This window comes from Medicago sativa, chromosome 4 (assembly GCF_051527215.1).
Source record: "Medicago sativa cultivar Bolivia chromosome 4, Bolivia_mono, whole genome shotgun sequence".
Taxonomy (NCBI): Eukaryota; Viridiplantae; Streptophyta; class Magnoliopsida; order Fabales; family Fabaceae; genus Medicago; species Medicago sativa.
Window position 1 is genome coordinate 36,778,459 of NC_140752.1, and position 14,234 is coordinate 36,792,692.

Here is a 14,234-nt window from a genome sequence, read left to right on the forward strand (position 1 = left end):
TCTTTTTCCTTTTCTTTTTTCTTTTTTCCTTTTCTCATGTCACAAAAAAAAAAGATTTAAATCAGCCCAAATAAAATCTAATTTTTATTTAATTTCGTTTTAAAAATCTAATTTTTATTTAATTTCGTTTTAAATCGGCCCAAATCTAAAGCTAATTTTCTTTTTAAATGAAAGGATTTTTTTTTTTGGTGGTGGCTGGGGTTTGAACCCTGGACCTTGTATATTTTTATGCATGGTCCATACCAACTGAGCTAAGTTCACGAAGACTAAATGAAAGGATTTGATTATATGAGAGGGAGCTTTAACACAACAGTAAAATTATTGTCACGTGACTCAAAAAAAGAACATGAGTTCAAGTGAAAACCTATTTATCTTTGGGAGTTCATTAATCACTTAGTTCAATCTCTACCTTTATCATTTTGTTTTTCTCTTTCTCTGATTCTCACACTCTTTCTCATTTGGTTTTTCTCTTTAAAAACACTGAATATGTTTTTTAACTAAAATACATTAAATATCTTGCATAAAAAAAATACATTAAAAATATCAATCTTCTTTTTGTGCGTTGTCTTATTACCTGTTTGATCTTCGTAAACTTGGACCTTGTCATTGTTTCCCATATTTTGTATATTGTCTTAACTGACAAATTAACTTCTTACTTGGTGTGTTATAAGACTGAATAAATTAACTTCTTACATGGTGAATTCATCAAGTATTTTGTTTTTTAAATTGGTATGTAATAAGACTTGATAAATTCATCTGAGTATTTTTTATTTTATATAGCTCATGCATACTTTCCGAATCCCTCACCACTAGACTAATCTTAGTGACTTAGCGAGTGTTTGTGTTTGCGGTGGAAATGAAGTAAACGTGCGCCTGTAAAGAAGCTACATTTGCAGCTTCTCTTTTCCACGACAAATCTCTCGTGAGGCAGCGGCAAATAAACGTATAACCAAACACATACTTAATTCATTGATCGATTAAAGTCAATCAACATTTTCTTTTTCACATTGCATCATAATCAAACGATGAGGTTTCTGGCAAACGTGACAAAAACAAAACTAAGGGGAAGAGAAACAAAGTGAAGAAAAGGACATTAGAGAAGAGAATAAAGTGTTTTCAATCAAAGTAATTTCAGCAGAAACAATATACACGCATAAAAGTAAACAACACTCAGAGAGTATACCACAATCATCCCCCCCCAAAAAAAAAAAAAAACAGCAACTCTACTTAATCTCATATTGCAGAGTCCTGCTAGCTATGTTGATGGATCTTTAACCTTCGCTGGACACTATGCGTGGTGATAATTGAAGACTCTTGGAGCTTGAATTTACAGTTAATTACACTCTCAAGAGCATTAAAAAAATACAACACACCAACATAATGGAATTTCAATCATGAATCAACACACACAACATTCGACCCGATTGATTTCATGACACAATATCTTGCAATTGAAAAACCTTAATCCCTTATTTTCTGGACTCCAACCCAGCGAGCATAATCCACCCACCTATTCATGGTAAGATTCATGTAATAAATAATGAGGATAGAACATGAAGCAAATATAGTAAATTATATAGACATGTAGGTTAAATCGATAGTCTTACAATAGCGAGCCCAAGAAAGTGTTTCCGGTTCTAACAGCAAAGCAGATTGCACTTAACATGAGCTTGTTTTGGTGCAGCAAAGGATCTAAAATCCGTTGTTCAATAATTCCAGCTAGAATTTGATACCTGGTAGAGATCAGAGACAATTTAATTACAAAAAAGTTAATTTTGAAGCTTTTTTATAGTTATTATGCATTATTGAGGTTGCAGAATCAAATTACCTCAAGTTGCTAGATACTGCCATGTAAACCCCATAGGCAACACTCGTTGATAATACCGGTACTTCCTCTGCCTCGTCAGCAAAAGATTTATCAACAACCTTCCGCGCATTAATCAATGCGTTTGTTACACCAGTACCAATCTGAAAAGGCAAGTCATGCAGTCACCTCATTGATGAATATACTACAAGTCTACGATTATATACTAATTATTACATGGCAAGATAGATCTCCAAGACACCCGAGTTAAGCATAAGCCTGAATTTTAGGGGAACAAGCATCACTTGACCTTAAAGGAAGATTATCTTAAAAACACAATCATATGAAAATTTATGTTCTCCAATCAATTGGATTCCAGCACTCATAGGGAAGTAGAGAGAGGCAGCTAGCTAATTTCCAAAGTAAGCGGTGACAATGTTCCTATCTTTAGTTACCATGAAAACTGCTTAGTCTAATTATCTTAGTTTAATTATATATGTAATGAATATGGTATATAGATTCAATTTTTTAATCTCATATACCAAAGCAACAAAAAGCGACAAGGTTAACACAAACTGCATTACCCTACAGTCCTACTATATAGTTGTGAACATGAGTGCAAAATATGGAATCAACGACTTTTTACATCTGTTATATTGCAACTGATAGAGAAAGCAACGCGGTGACATTTTTGAAAATCTATGCAACGTTTTTACATCGGTTGAAAGGTTAATTGATGTAAAAGTGTGTCACGTATAAAAACAACACCAATTCTTTTGTTTTGAAGTTCATAACAAGAACACCATAATGACATTGGTAAGGGTCTGGATTTAGTTCACTAAAAAATTAAAAGCTAGTGTATATGTTAGAATGTTAAATACCAGTGATGCACCAGTCCCAACTGCAAATAGCTTAGCTCCGTTCCGCTGCAGAAGATATGGTTATGACTTGAAACATTCAAATTCAAATATATGATATAATAACTTAATTTCTTATATGCAATACATACCACAATAGCACCTATTCTCTGTATAAGTGAATATGACGTTCCAGCCAAAGCCACCTGTTGAGTGTTGACAAAGTTAAACACAATCGCACAAAAACATCATGCCAATATCTATCCAAGCATGAAAAAGTAAAATAAACAAAAACAGATTAAGAGTTCCGTTGTTAACCTGAAAAGCATTTTCAGGGCAGCCGAAGAAGAATTTAGCAATAAGTCCAGCACTGACGGAAGGTGGTGGTCGAAGAGAAACCGTCGGAGCAGGAAGCCACACAAGCATAAAATCTGCTACAATGGCCATTACCTATTAATAATTAAATTAAATAATAAAAACGTGATTATTATAAAATATAATTTGGAACGGACTTGCAATGAGACTCAAACAATATATAAACATAAATATATGGCATACCACATCAGCGCAGACAAAATCAAGTTCTTTAGTAAAGTTTTCTTTTCGCTTCTCCAACTCCGCAGCAGTCTGAAATGTAAACGCAATATTCATTACAAATGGATGACCAAGAAAATTCAATCCAATAGATTAACAATGAAAAAAATTACGATTATCTAGATGTGACCGGTTTGGTCCAGAACATAATGTATTGTATCAAGGACTTCAGTTGTTAAAGTCAGTTTGGATTAGCTTGTAGCTGAATGGAGCTTTTCTATCAAAATAAGCTGTCCTTATAATTTAAATATGTTTATGATGGAATGGAGATGTTGGTTAAAAAAACTCAGTTTTTTCTTTTTCGAATATTTCTTTTTCCACAAGTACTTCTTCAGAGTTTTTATCTAAACCGGCTGTTTTTGCATGTGGTCAAACTTTTCTGTACCCATTAACAAACTTCATTGTTACCAAAAAAAAATTTGTTAAATAATTTTTCTCTTTACCATCCTGTTTCCCGTTCAAGACCAAATAATATATTATACTATTGTCCAAAAACAAAAGTTCCTATTATAAAACAAAAGTTCCAATTATATATATTTTCAATAATTCAACCTGATATAAAAACAAAATTTGTAAAGACTAATCTCTGCTAAAGAATTTGGATGGCCAGTTGGCCACCTTTAGTAGAGTCTCCCCTCCCAACCATGTTTTATCCATCCACAGGGTTCGAGTCCGATACCTTAGTCAAGGGATCCAAATTCAATTGCATTGGGAGTGGGACTAATGTAATGTTGGTTAAAAGACAAAATTTGCCCCTAAGTAAATAAGCATATGTTACTATCATCATTCATCAGGGTGGATTCAAAAGGCCAGACATACCTATATTAAAATATGTTTTACAAATGTAATATATGACATTTTTTTTTTCGGTAATATATGAAATGTTATATCTATTGTTTAGTTGGACGAGAACCTAGCAACGAAAGTCACACACACCAAGTGCTGAGAACAGGGAATTGTCAGTATGAACCCATGCCACAGCTTATCAAATGTCCATGGAGCTAGCAACTCAGTCGTACTTACGGGATTGACTCATATTATTATTTGTCTTTTTAGAATAACAATACCAATGGGGTTGGGTCTAGCAAAACGGACTAGACTCACACATTTAGTGCTCGACACACCTCGAATAAGATTCATTCCAACTAAGGTAACCTTTGGGAAACTAAATAAAGAATAACCGACACATTTATTGTAAAAATGAAGAACTAATGAAGTACCAATTACCTTTTTCTCTTGATACATTTATTTACCATATTTCAGTTTACTTATTAAGATACTTAAATCAAAGAAGCTCATTAAATTATAAAAGTTTTATTAAAAAGTGTAAATAATCTTAATCGATATTTAATACATGACGGCGAAGCTATCAATGTAGTTATATCTTCATTAGTTTTTATCTCATTGGCCAGTACTATATCTAAGACAATTCACAACACGAGTCCTCCTATTTGTTGTCAAAATTAGGCATGTCTGTCACGAGTAGATGGAGATAGGCGTATGAGCCATTGGCAATACAAGTCTAATTGCAAACCTAATAACGAAGCAAACATATAATTGATCTAGGAGTGAAGTAAGTGAACGACCAAATTAGTCCCTTGTTTTGTAGGGTGTTCTCAAATAAGTTCATGAGGTTATAAATATTTCAAACATACTCCTCACTCTGTTAACCTGTCAAGTTGGTCCATATATTTAACCACGTATTATCAAATTGGTCTCTATATTTAACAACTTACTAACAATACTATCTAATTTGGTCCCCAACTCTCAAAATGACTAATATGAGCAAAATTTGAGAAAGTAAAACTATTTAAGAGCGTCTAACAAAGTCAGAGAAAAATGTTGTGCCTAACAAAAGTTACTGACGCAGCTTGTTGCACGTTTGCCTTCCATTTATGTGTAATTTTGATACTATTTAGTAAATTAGACTGCCAACTCCAAAGAATCAACTTTTACCAAGGTATCTATGTTAGGAAGACTATCAAATGTCTATCAATCATGTAGCACCAAATTGGTACAAAGAAACAAAATCAAAATTAATATAAAATGAAAACTTAACCTTTGTAAAGATGCCAACACCGCATTCCATAGCAACCTTAGCAAGAAACAAATCATCAGCAAGCAATCTTTCCCTAAACCCACCAAAATTAAGCAACCATCGAAACACACTTGATTTTTGCAGCTCAAAGAATCTCTTCACAATCGAACCCGGAACTCGTCCCGCTTTCACCGCTTCGGCTAAATCCGCTGGCAAATTCTCCAATGACTTACCTACTTCCGTAAGTACCAGCAACGCTTCTTCTCTGTTTCGATCTCTATCCTCTGATTCACCATCATCGCCACCACCATCACCTCCTCCACCGCTTCCACTGCCACCTGATTCTCCAATTCCGCCGCCACCGTTGGTGGATGCATAAATGGCGGTTATGGGAGGACGGGGAGTGAAGAGGTTGTTGGAATGAGAATGTGGACGACGGCGGGAGATGATGGAGAGAGATGGGAGTGGGAGAGAGGTTGAAGAAGAGTGGTGGTTTTGGGTGGAGAGAGAGAAAGAACGAGGGTGGATGGTGGAGAATGATGATGAAGAAGCCATGGCCATGGGATGGAGTGTAGAGAGATTGGGGTGGACCGACCGTGGAGTGGAGAGGAAGTCGATCAATGTCTGTCTGTCACTCACTTTGTCTGTCTTGACTCTTCAACAAACATTGTTTATTACTCCCCTCCGTCCCGGAATATCTGACCCATTTACTAAAAAAAAAAGAAAATTGTTGTTCACACATTAGAGAAGGCTGGGACACAAATGTAAAATACGCTTTTGCCCCCTCGGCAGTTAACTGCCGAGGAATTTGAAATCCGGCTGCAGTTAACTGCCGAGGAATTCCTCGGTAGTTAACTGCCGAGGAAAGCTGTTTCATCAGATGAAACAGTCACCTGCTCCCCCTACACACTATTTTCTCATCACCTTCCATACAACTCCAATCCAACCCAAAATCCTAAATTTTTTTCATCAAATCTTGCTCCAAAATGATTCAAGCATCAAGCATAGGATGATTCAACACACTTTTGACGTAAAAAAACAGGTATTGTGCATTTTATTCGGTTTATTTTTTGGATTTGTAACACTGTCATGGTGGTTTTACAACGTCAGTTACGTAACACTGTCATGGGGAATCTCGGTAGTTTACTGCCGAGGAAAACCTCGGTACCTTACTGCCGAGGAAAACCTCGGTAGTTAACTACCGAGGAACACTTAGGAAAATTTTTTGGAACGATTTGAAGTTATTGCGGAAGATGAGGAAGATTTTATGTCACTTGATCTTCTCCAATCACTTGGCCATTAACGAGTGATTTTTTTGTCGGTGTTAGTCCTTTTTTTTGGTAGAAATTACACCGACGTATATTTTGGGGTCAAAATTGTAATGGCAATTTTTTGTGGCCAATATATAAGTAACATTATGTAATTTATATTGATATATATGATAACATGACTTTTATTGACTTGAAACTAGTGCAATACTTATTTATAGCTTATTAATGTTTGCGCATTTGATTTATTCGTTATTACATTCCATTTAATTTTGTTCTAATCTATGATTATTTTGTTAAAGCTTTTGTCAAGTGAAACATGTCAGAGGTTGCAAGAATTGAAGGGCGTGTTAGGTATTGCGCGTTTAAAAAGACGGTTAAGGTTATGATAACACCGACGGACTCTATTGATGATTTGAAGACACAACTTAACACTTATTTTGAGCATCTTGGTGAAAATCAATATACACGTCACTTGTCTGCTCTAATGCCAATGATAGACCTAGGAGAAGATAGAGATGAATTCACATGGAAAACGGCAAGCTATATGCCTTGGCTTATTAAAGACGATAGCGACGTCAGATTTATGTTTAGGAATATGGTGGAAAATAATGTATTATATATATATATATGTTCGTTCCATATGCAATTGTAATGAATGTAAGTAGGGATTTAATTTAATGATGTGTAATGAGTTGTAATGTGTTGTTTGATTATGGACACTATGTTCCGTTTTGATGAATTTCAAACTTTTGTGTGGTTTGAACCAAATGTCGGTTTGATTTAATTATGGACAAATGTAAAAGATATTGTATTTTTCTTGTTTATGACCGAGTTTCATTGTTGTATAATTTGAATTGCCTATGGAAATGCTCTGGTGAAATTACAGGTCAAAACTGGCCTAAAAACGGCTTGGTAAGGGTTAGCATTAATGCAGGACCTGCTGTCTGCATAAATGCTTTCCTCGGCAGTTAACTACCGAGGAATTCCTCGGCAGTTAACTGCAGCCGCATTTTGAATTCCTCGGCAGTTAACTGCCGAGGGGGCAAAAGCGTATTTTACATGTGTGTCCCAACCTTCTCTAATGTGTGAACAACAATTTTCAAAAAAAAAAGTGTCCCAAAATAACTGAGTCATTTCAATTTTCAATACAACTTTCATCATTCCCAATACAATATAACTATACTCCTTCGGTCACTATTATAAGCAAATTTTGACTTTTTAGGTTCATTCAATAAATGTTGTATGTGGTCTACAATGTAGACCACATATATCATTTATTGAATGAATCTAAAAAGTCAAAATTTGCTTATAATAGTGACAGGAGGGAGTAATTAATACTACTTTCATCATTCCCAATTCAATATATTCCACTTTCCCCTTTATTTATACATTTTTCTTAATATGTGTGAAAAACCAAACTGACTCAGATATACCGGGACGGAGGCAGTACCAGAGACGCCACATATCTCACTCCACTGTGCTGTATATTACTAGTACTATTTTTTTTTTATCTTTCAACATTTAAAACTTGCATACTTCAAAAAAAATATTTGAAACTTGCAAATTTTTTTTGAAAGACTTGAAACTTACAATTTTGACCTCTTAACAAATACTTGATCCGGTCACTATTATAAACAAAACTGGTTAAAAAAGTTGCGAAAAACATACAGTAAATACAAAATGAAACAATTCGTAGAATCAACACACTATTCATAGAAGAGACATCGTTCCCCTTTTGTACTAGGCAAAAATCATGTCTACTATTGTATTTTAATAACAAAACCATAAAAACTGATCTATGATTCTCAAATAAAAATTAAGTTTACCTTGATCCATGGTGATTGAGTAGAAATAATCTTGTTAATTTCAATCTATTTCTTCTTTGCAAATCACTTTCTTTAGAGTCGAGACTAACTAAAGATAAAAAAAGTTATATTTTCGAGAGTGAACACCGAGTTAATAACTCTAATCAAGATATAACAAATTATAATTGGATCGGACTCGTTTCTTTCTAGACATTTTCTCATCTCTATCTCTCCAACCTTATTTCACATAAATCAAGGAAATGTTTGTTGATATGCTGAATATGTAAAGTTTAGATTTTAGATTGATTTGTAATCTATTTTTAAGTTTTTTTTTGATAACCTATTTTTAAGTTTGAAAGTGATAATTATTTTAAACTATTCTATTTTCTTTTTACAATTATCACATTAATACATATTTCTAATGCATATTTTTAAGTTTGAAAGTGATAACATATGGATATTATATATAAAAAAAGAAAGAATAGTTTTAATGCAATAACAACAAGCAGGCTAGGACAAATTTCTTCTTTTTGAATGACTTTTTTTGACAAATTTTCTTCTTTTTGACTGAAAACTACCGTATTAAACATATTTAATTCACTATTTAATATTTTTTTAAGGAAATATTTAATATTATTTACTATTACAACAATAGTATGAAAAGAAGTCATCATGAACTTAACTCAGTTGATATCGACAATGCATAAAAATATACAAGGTCCGGAGTTCAAACCTCAGCCATCACAAAAAAAAAAAAAATTGTATGAAAAGAAGATTAGGGATGGATAGCGCAAATGGTCTGAGTTAAGGGAAAAATAATTGGAGGTCTGAGTTCAAGTAATATTAATTTTACAAACTAACTATTAACATTTTCCATTAAAAAAAACTCAAAAAATATAATATTTCAAAAATAATAATGACAATAAATATGAACTACCATATTAAACATGATATTTAATTATTATTTACAATATTCTTGTTGTATTAAAGTTTGATTGGGGGATAGAATTTATTGAATAAGTTAGGCGAGAGAATTTATTTTTTTAGTCAAGTGATTTAATGGTTAGAATTTCACTTGGTGGGAAATTCAAAGTTCGAAGTCCAACCTCTACATATATAACATGATGTTCATATCAACTAAGTTATATTCACAAGACGAGCGAGAACATTTTTATTAACAAAAAAAGAAAGCAACTTTATTTTGATTCAATGGTAAAATGTAACATAATTATTTCCCTATCAATTTGAATACACAATTAACCTCGATCCCTTTTTTCATTTTGCTCGAAGTTGTCAGATGCAACTTAATCAGAGGTCCTAGATTTGAATCCAACCTTTGGGGTCAGGAATGCCAGCAGGATACGCGGTTAAAAAAAAAAAAAAAAAGTCTTGAGCAATATCATGTCACTGTTACAATCAGTTAATAACAACATCAACAGTTAAACCATCTGAAATCAAGACATTCTAGGCAACGTTCTTCATCTCACTGTTCACACAAACTAAATAAGCAAGAACCTCCCATAAGGTCACTAAATGTATATACAAAAAAAGAATAGACAGATAAGACATGTGCTCAAAAAAAAAGTTACAGACATGATGAGCACTTTTGAAACATGTCTCCTACTGTGACACAGTACACATCATCATAAATCATTACAAATTAGGGGTCCCTTGCATTCATCATTTGTCCATCATATTCAGAACAATGTTTCAAGCAGTTTTGGTGAAGATAAAGCTGCTACACAATTGAGCTACATACAAAAAAATAAAAATAAAATACTCATTATGATCATCTTGAAAGTTATGTTACAAAGTAAATAGGGCAGTTGTTACAAAGTTATGTTACAAAAAATCAATATGTATTGAATTTGAAACAAGACTTGAAAACATAAAACCTCTCTTTCTGACATACCTTGTCTTGTGTGTACTTCTTGCGGATGGTGGTTAAAGGGCAGTCATCATTACTATTCAGCTGTAGATCTTGTAATGCAAGAACTGTAGCTTTCAAATCTGATGCTTTGTAAGAGGCATAGTGTTCAAGAGTTGGATTCTGCAAAAAAGTTAAAAACAGAAGTAGAAATTAAGGTTGTGTTTTATTTGAGTAATTTCATATGGAAGGAACACATGAAAGAAAAGAACTAACCCATGGGTGGCTTGACTGATCTAATGTCCATCGTGCAAGAAACACGGAAGATGCAGCGACCATAGAAGGAAGGAAGTTTAAGAAACCATAGTTCATCAGTGTTAGTTCAGCCAGGTAATTTGCCAAGTACTCCAACTCAATGCTAGGCCTCTGCATGTTTTATTCAATTGGTAAGTGATTAGTAATGCTCAATACAAATCTGGCATATCTTGTAATAAGCAGCATTGTCCCAGATCGATCTTTTTACCTTGTAGGAAGCTTGTGCCGCTCGAAGAAACCTCCTACAAAACCAAGAATGTACTAAGATAATTGCAAGAGGATCTCAAAATTACACATATTTTTGTAAAGACTACTGAACGGTAGACGAAAAGTTGACAAGAAACACCTGAGGAAAGTTTTGGTAGTAGGAGCAAATAGTTGATATGAAGAGGACTTCAGCACTAGAGATTCCAGTTTTACTACCTGTCAATCAATACATTGAGTATTCTGATAAGAATGAGAAGTTTCAAACCACATACTTACAAAACAGCAAATATATTGCTATAAATAGTTAAGCATCCTTTTTAAGACCCTAAATGAAATCTAATGACTAGAGGACATATTAGTTGTGCTTGAGATTCTATGTTCTCGTGTTGGTATATCCATATGAAATTGCTACTTTCAGTTTTGATGTATGCTTTCCTTGGTACTTTAGTATTAATCATTTAAGCACTAATCATTCATTTTTGAAAGAGTAAGATTTACCTCCTCTTTTGTGTATGTGTTATCCGTGATGAAGCAGAAGTCTTTAATACGAGGGGCGTTAATTTCTTCGTATTTTCTTCAATCAAATATGAAATAAGACAAATGAGCATTACTAAACATAATGGAACACAAGAGGCCAACTTCCCTTAAGTTGAGAACTTACGTGGCAATTAGCATGCAAGTAATGCCCAGTAGCTGAAGTCTCTCTCTTTCAATACAATTTTTGGAGAGAAACCAATCAATGAGATATACAGTGAGGTAAAGAGTGTTTGCTTGCAATTTGTATCCCTCAGAAACCTGAACATGAATTCAACACATGGGAAATCAATGCAGTATTCATATTTAATCAACTAATATAATACACATCTAGGTTATAGTATCTAATAAACATTATCGTCAATCTCTTTAGTACTTTGAAAAGTAGCTCAAAAGAAATATACATCAATGTAAGAAAGAAATCAGAAGAAGCAGCTTCACAAACTCAATATAGTTCATATTGTTCAGCTAAACTTGGAAGTTTGAATTCGCAGTTACAACATGACTATGAGAAAGTCGAATAATTCAAACCTCAACAAGCCAATCAACCAGTATCGCACGCATGCTTGGAGTGATATCTTGCTGTACTGTTTCCATGAAGTTAGGATAAGGCCTTCTTGACAGCTGAAAAAATGAAATGTTAGACAAACAACTTAGCATAAAAGGCAAAATCAAAGAGAAACTGTTGACAGAAAGACTAAGAGTATTAAATCATGCTTCAGTTGAATATTTGATTCACCGATTAGCATGCATTTTATAAAGTTCATAACTATGTGCAGTAAAGCAATATTGGTAGAGACAATTGTGACAGGGCATTAACGAGACAAACCTCAGCAACACGCAAGTGGTCATATATATCAGCAGCATAGTGGCTGCATAGTTGAGGATCTTCAAAATCAGCGTCTATGTCAGCGACATCTGGATGCTTTGACACATCCAAAAGTTCAGAAATGTTACCTTTCTTGGCTGCAACAATTTGTGAAGCTGAGACCAAAAATAACCACAACTAAGTTACACCAGTCACCAACTAACTAAAAGTCATTTATTTTATCAAGTTCTTGAACAGATTTCTTTTATGGTATTACTAAAGCAATGCATAGACAATGTACTACATAAATAGAGGGAAACCTTTCTTCTGAGAACTCAAAGGCCGAGCAGATATTCGAGATGTCTGGCTTTGAAGCAGATTATTGTTTGTGCCACACTGGTTGGAACTCATCCTAAAAGGTGCATTGTCTTCCAAATCATCTAAGCACCTGAAATCTTCTGATGATCTAAGCCGCATTTCCATTGAACTCACCGGTTTTGAGTCAGCTATGAACGGTGGTAGCTCAGCAGCTGATGGAACCTCATTTGAAACATCAGGTTGAGCAGGCTTAGCCACCTTCCTTTTCTTAGCCTGGCAGACATAAAAGTAACAGTATTAGTCTTAGAATCATTATGCGAAGAAAAGTGCCTATCCACTATTGAGATATGAATCCTTCAATACATTTCAAGACAAAAACAAGAACCATTTGATATTGGATATATGCAACCTGAATTTCAGTTGGATTTAAGCAACTCCTGTTTGTATTTTCGCCACAATTGTTAGTGACATCTTGAAGAATTGCCCTCTTTTTACGAGGAAGATATGTAACATCTGAAACTGCTCTTTTAGAATTGGCTCTTAGGGGCTGCTTCTGATTCTGAGTTCCTGGTGCTACCTCCTTCATTGGTGGTAACTGTCCAGATGTACTTAAAGCCACAGCTCGAGCACGAGTCAATCGACTTGGAACTTCTCCAGCTTTCAGAGTGACACTCTTCCTCATCTCTACAAGATCCAAAAATTCAAAAGAACTTTGGATACTAAATCTTGGTGCTTAAATTCTGTAACACAAGAGAAAATCATGAAACTTGAAAACAAAAGTGTACATAACTAAATTTAAACACAGAAAATGTAAAGGAACCAATAACAATAAAATTTAACAAAGAAAATTAAAAATTAAATATAAAAGGGCCATTTTTATGTTACTATCTGCAATCAGTGACAATATTTTTAAGCTGATCAACAACCCAACTACAGTAACATCAAAGAAACATATTTTCCTTAATGCACTCATCAATTTTAATAATAACCTTGATGTTTGAAGCAATCACAATACAAAACCATGTTTCCAAATGCACTTAGAACAACAGAAATGATGAGACATGAAATTGACAAACCATAAACCATGAAACAAAAATGTTTGGATGTCAAATTTTGGAAAGAACACACATTGCCAAAAATAATAACAATAAGACAAACAACATACATGGTCTCTTCATTTCAGCAACATAAAAATGGAAAACCACAAAAAAAAAAAAAAAAAAAAAAAACACTTTTTTTTTGTTCCTTAAAATGTTGTCCAAGTTTCCTATTTTAAAATATGTATCAAAGATTAATTAAAGTTTCAAACTTTAACCCTTTTTTTCTCTTTTAAGCTCATTTTATCACAAACCCAAATCAGAATAACCCAGAAAACCACCCAGAATGAAGTTAATAAAAAACGTGCCTTTGTGTATGAAAAATGACCTGAGATCTATGCTGCAAACTTCACCAGCTCCATTGAAGGAAGATAAAAAGTCACAGAGAAAAAGAGAAAGAAACAAAAGAGTTTTTTTGTTGTCCGCTTCCACTACCAATATAATAAAAGAAATATTACCAAAATTATTTATCTGTCTCTATCCTAACTTTTTTCATTAGTCACGTTATTTTGCTAATTTTGTGCAGGTAACACATGACATGACATACTACTAAAATTATTTAACTGCCCTTACCCTAACTTTTTTCATTAGCCACAATTTAAGGTTATTTTGATAATTTTGTGTAGGTAACACATGCCACCTTCTTAACAACTTCAACTTATTATATTATATTTTACTTTTCAGATCCATAGATCCAATGTGCTGATCATATTATTACT

The 14,234-nt window shown here is 33.7% G+C and overlaps 2 protein-coding genes across 3 annotated transcripts; both read right to left on the reverse strand.

The window, feature by feature from the left end:
• Positions 1 to 1,093: 1,093 nt before the first annotated feature.
• On the reverse strand, positions 1,094 to 5,939 carry LOC146929118 (protein RETICULATA-RELATED 4, chloroplastic-like). The gene is made up of 8 exons (XM_085701185.1): positions 5,315 to 5,939; positions 3,220 to 3,288; positions 2,980 to 3,111; positions 2,814 to 2,867; positions 2,686 to 2,730; positions 1,829 to 1,968; positions 1,608 to 1,733; positions 1,094 to 1,510 (listed from the first exon to the last, which is right to left on the reverse strand). The coding sequence occupies exons 1-8, from the start codon at positions 5,852 to 5,854 to the stop codon at positions 1,462 to 1,464; spliced, it is 1,155 nt and encodes a 384-aa protein (XP_085557311.1). The 5' UTR covers positions 5,855 to 5,939; the 3' UTR covers positions 1,094 to 1,461.
• A 3,797-nt stretch (positions 5,940 to 9,736) lies between these two features.
• Positions 9,737 to 13,956, reverse strand: LOC146929119 (cyclin-A2-4-like). Of its 2 annotated transcripts, none has more exons than XM_085701184.1 (12): positions 13,844 to 13,956; positions 12,828 to 13,158; positions 12,421 to 12,691; positions 12,122 to 12,276; positions 11,824 to 11,916; positions 11,420 to 11,553; positions 11,257 to 11,332; positions 10,898 to 10,974; positions 10,760 to 10,793; positions 10,513 to 10,662; positions 10,282 to 10,419; positions 9,737 to 10,120 (listed from the first exon to the last, which is right to left on the reverse strand). In XM_085701184.1, the coding sequence occupies exons 2-12, from the start codon at positions 13,098 to 13,100 to the stop codon at positions 10,067 to 10,069; spliced, it is 1,455 nt and encodes a 484-aa protein (XP_085557310.1). In that variant the 5' UTR covers positions 13,101 to 13,158; positions 13,844 to 13,956; the 3' UTR covers positions 9,737 to 10,066. The 2 variants fall into 2 exon arrangements, with proteins under 2 accessions (XP_085557310.1, XP_085557309.1); XM_085701183.1 differs by having other exon boundaries at positions 13,824 to 13,956.
• Between the last annotated feature and the right edge of the window lie 278 nt (positions 13,957 to 14,234).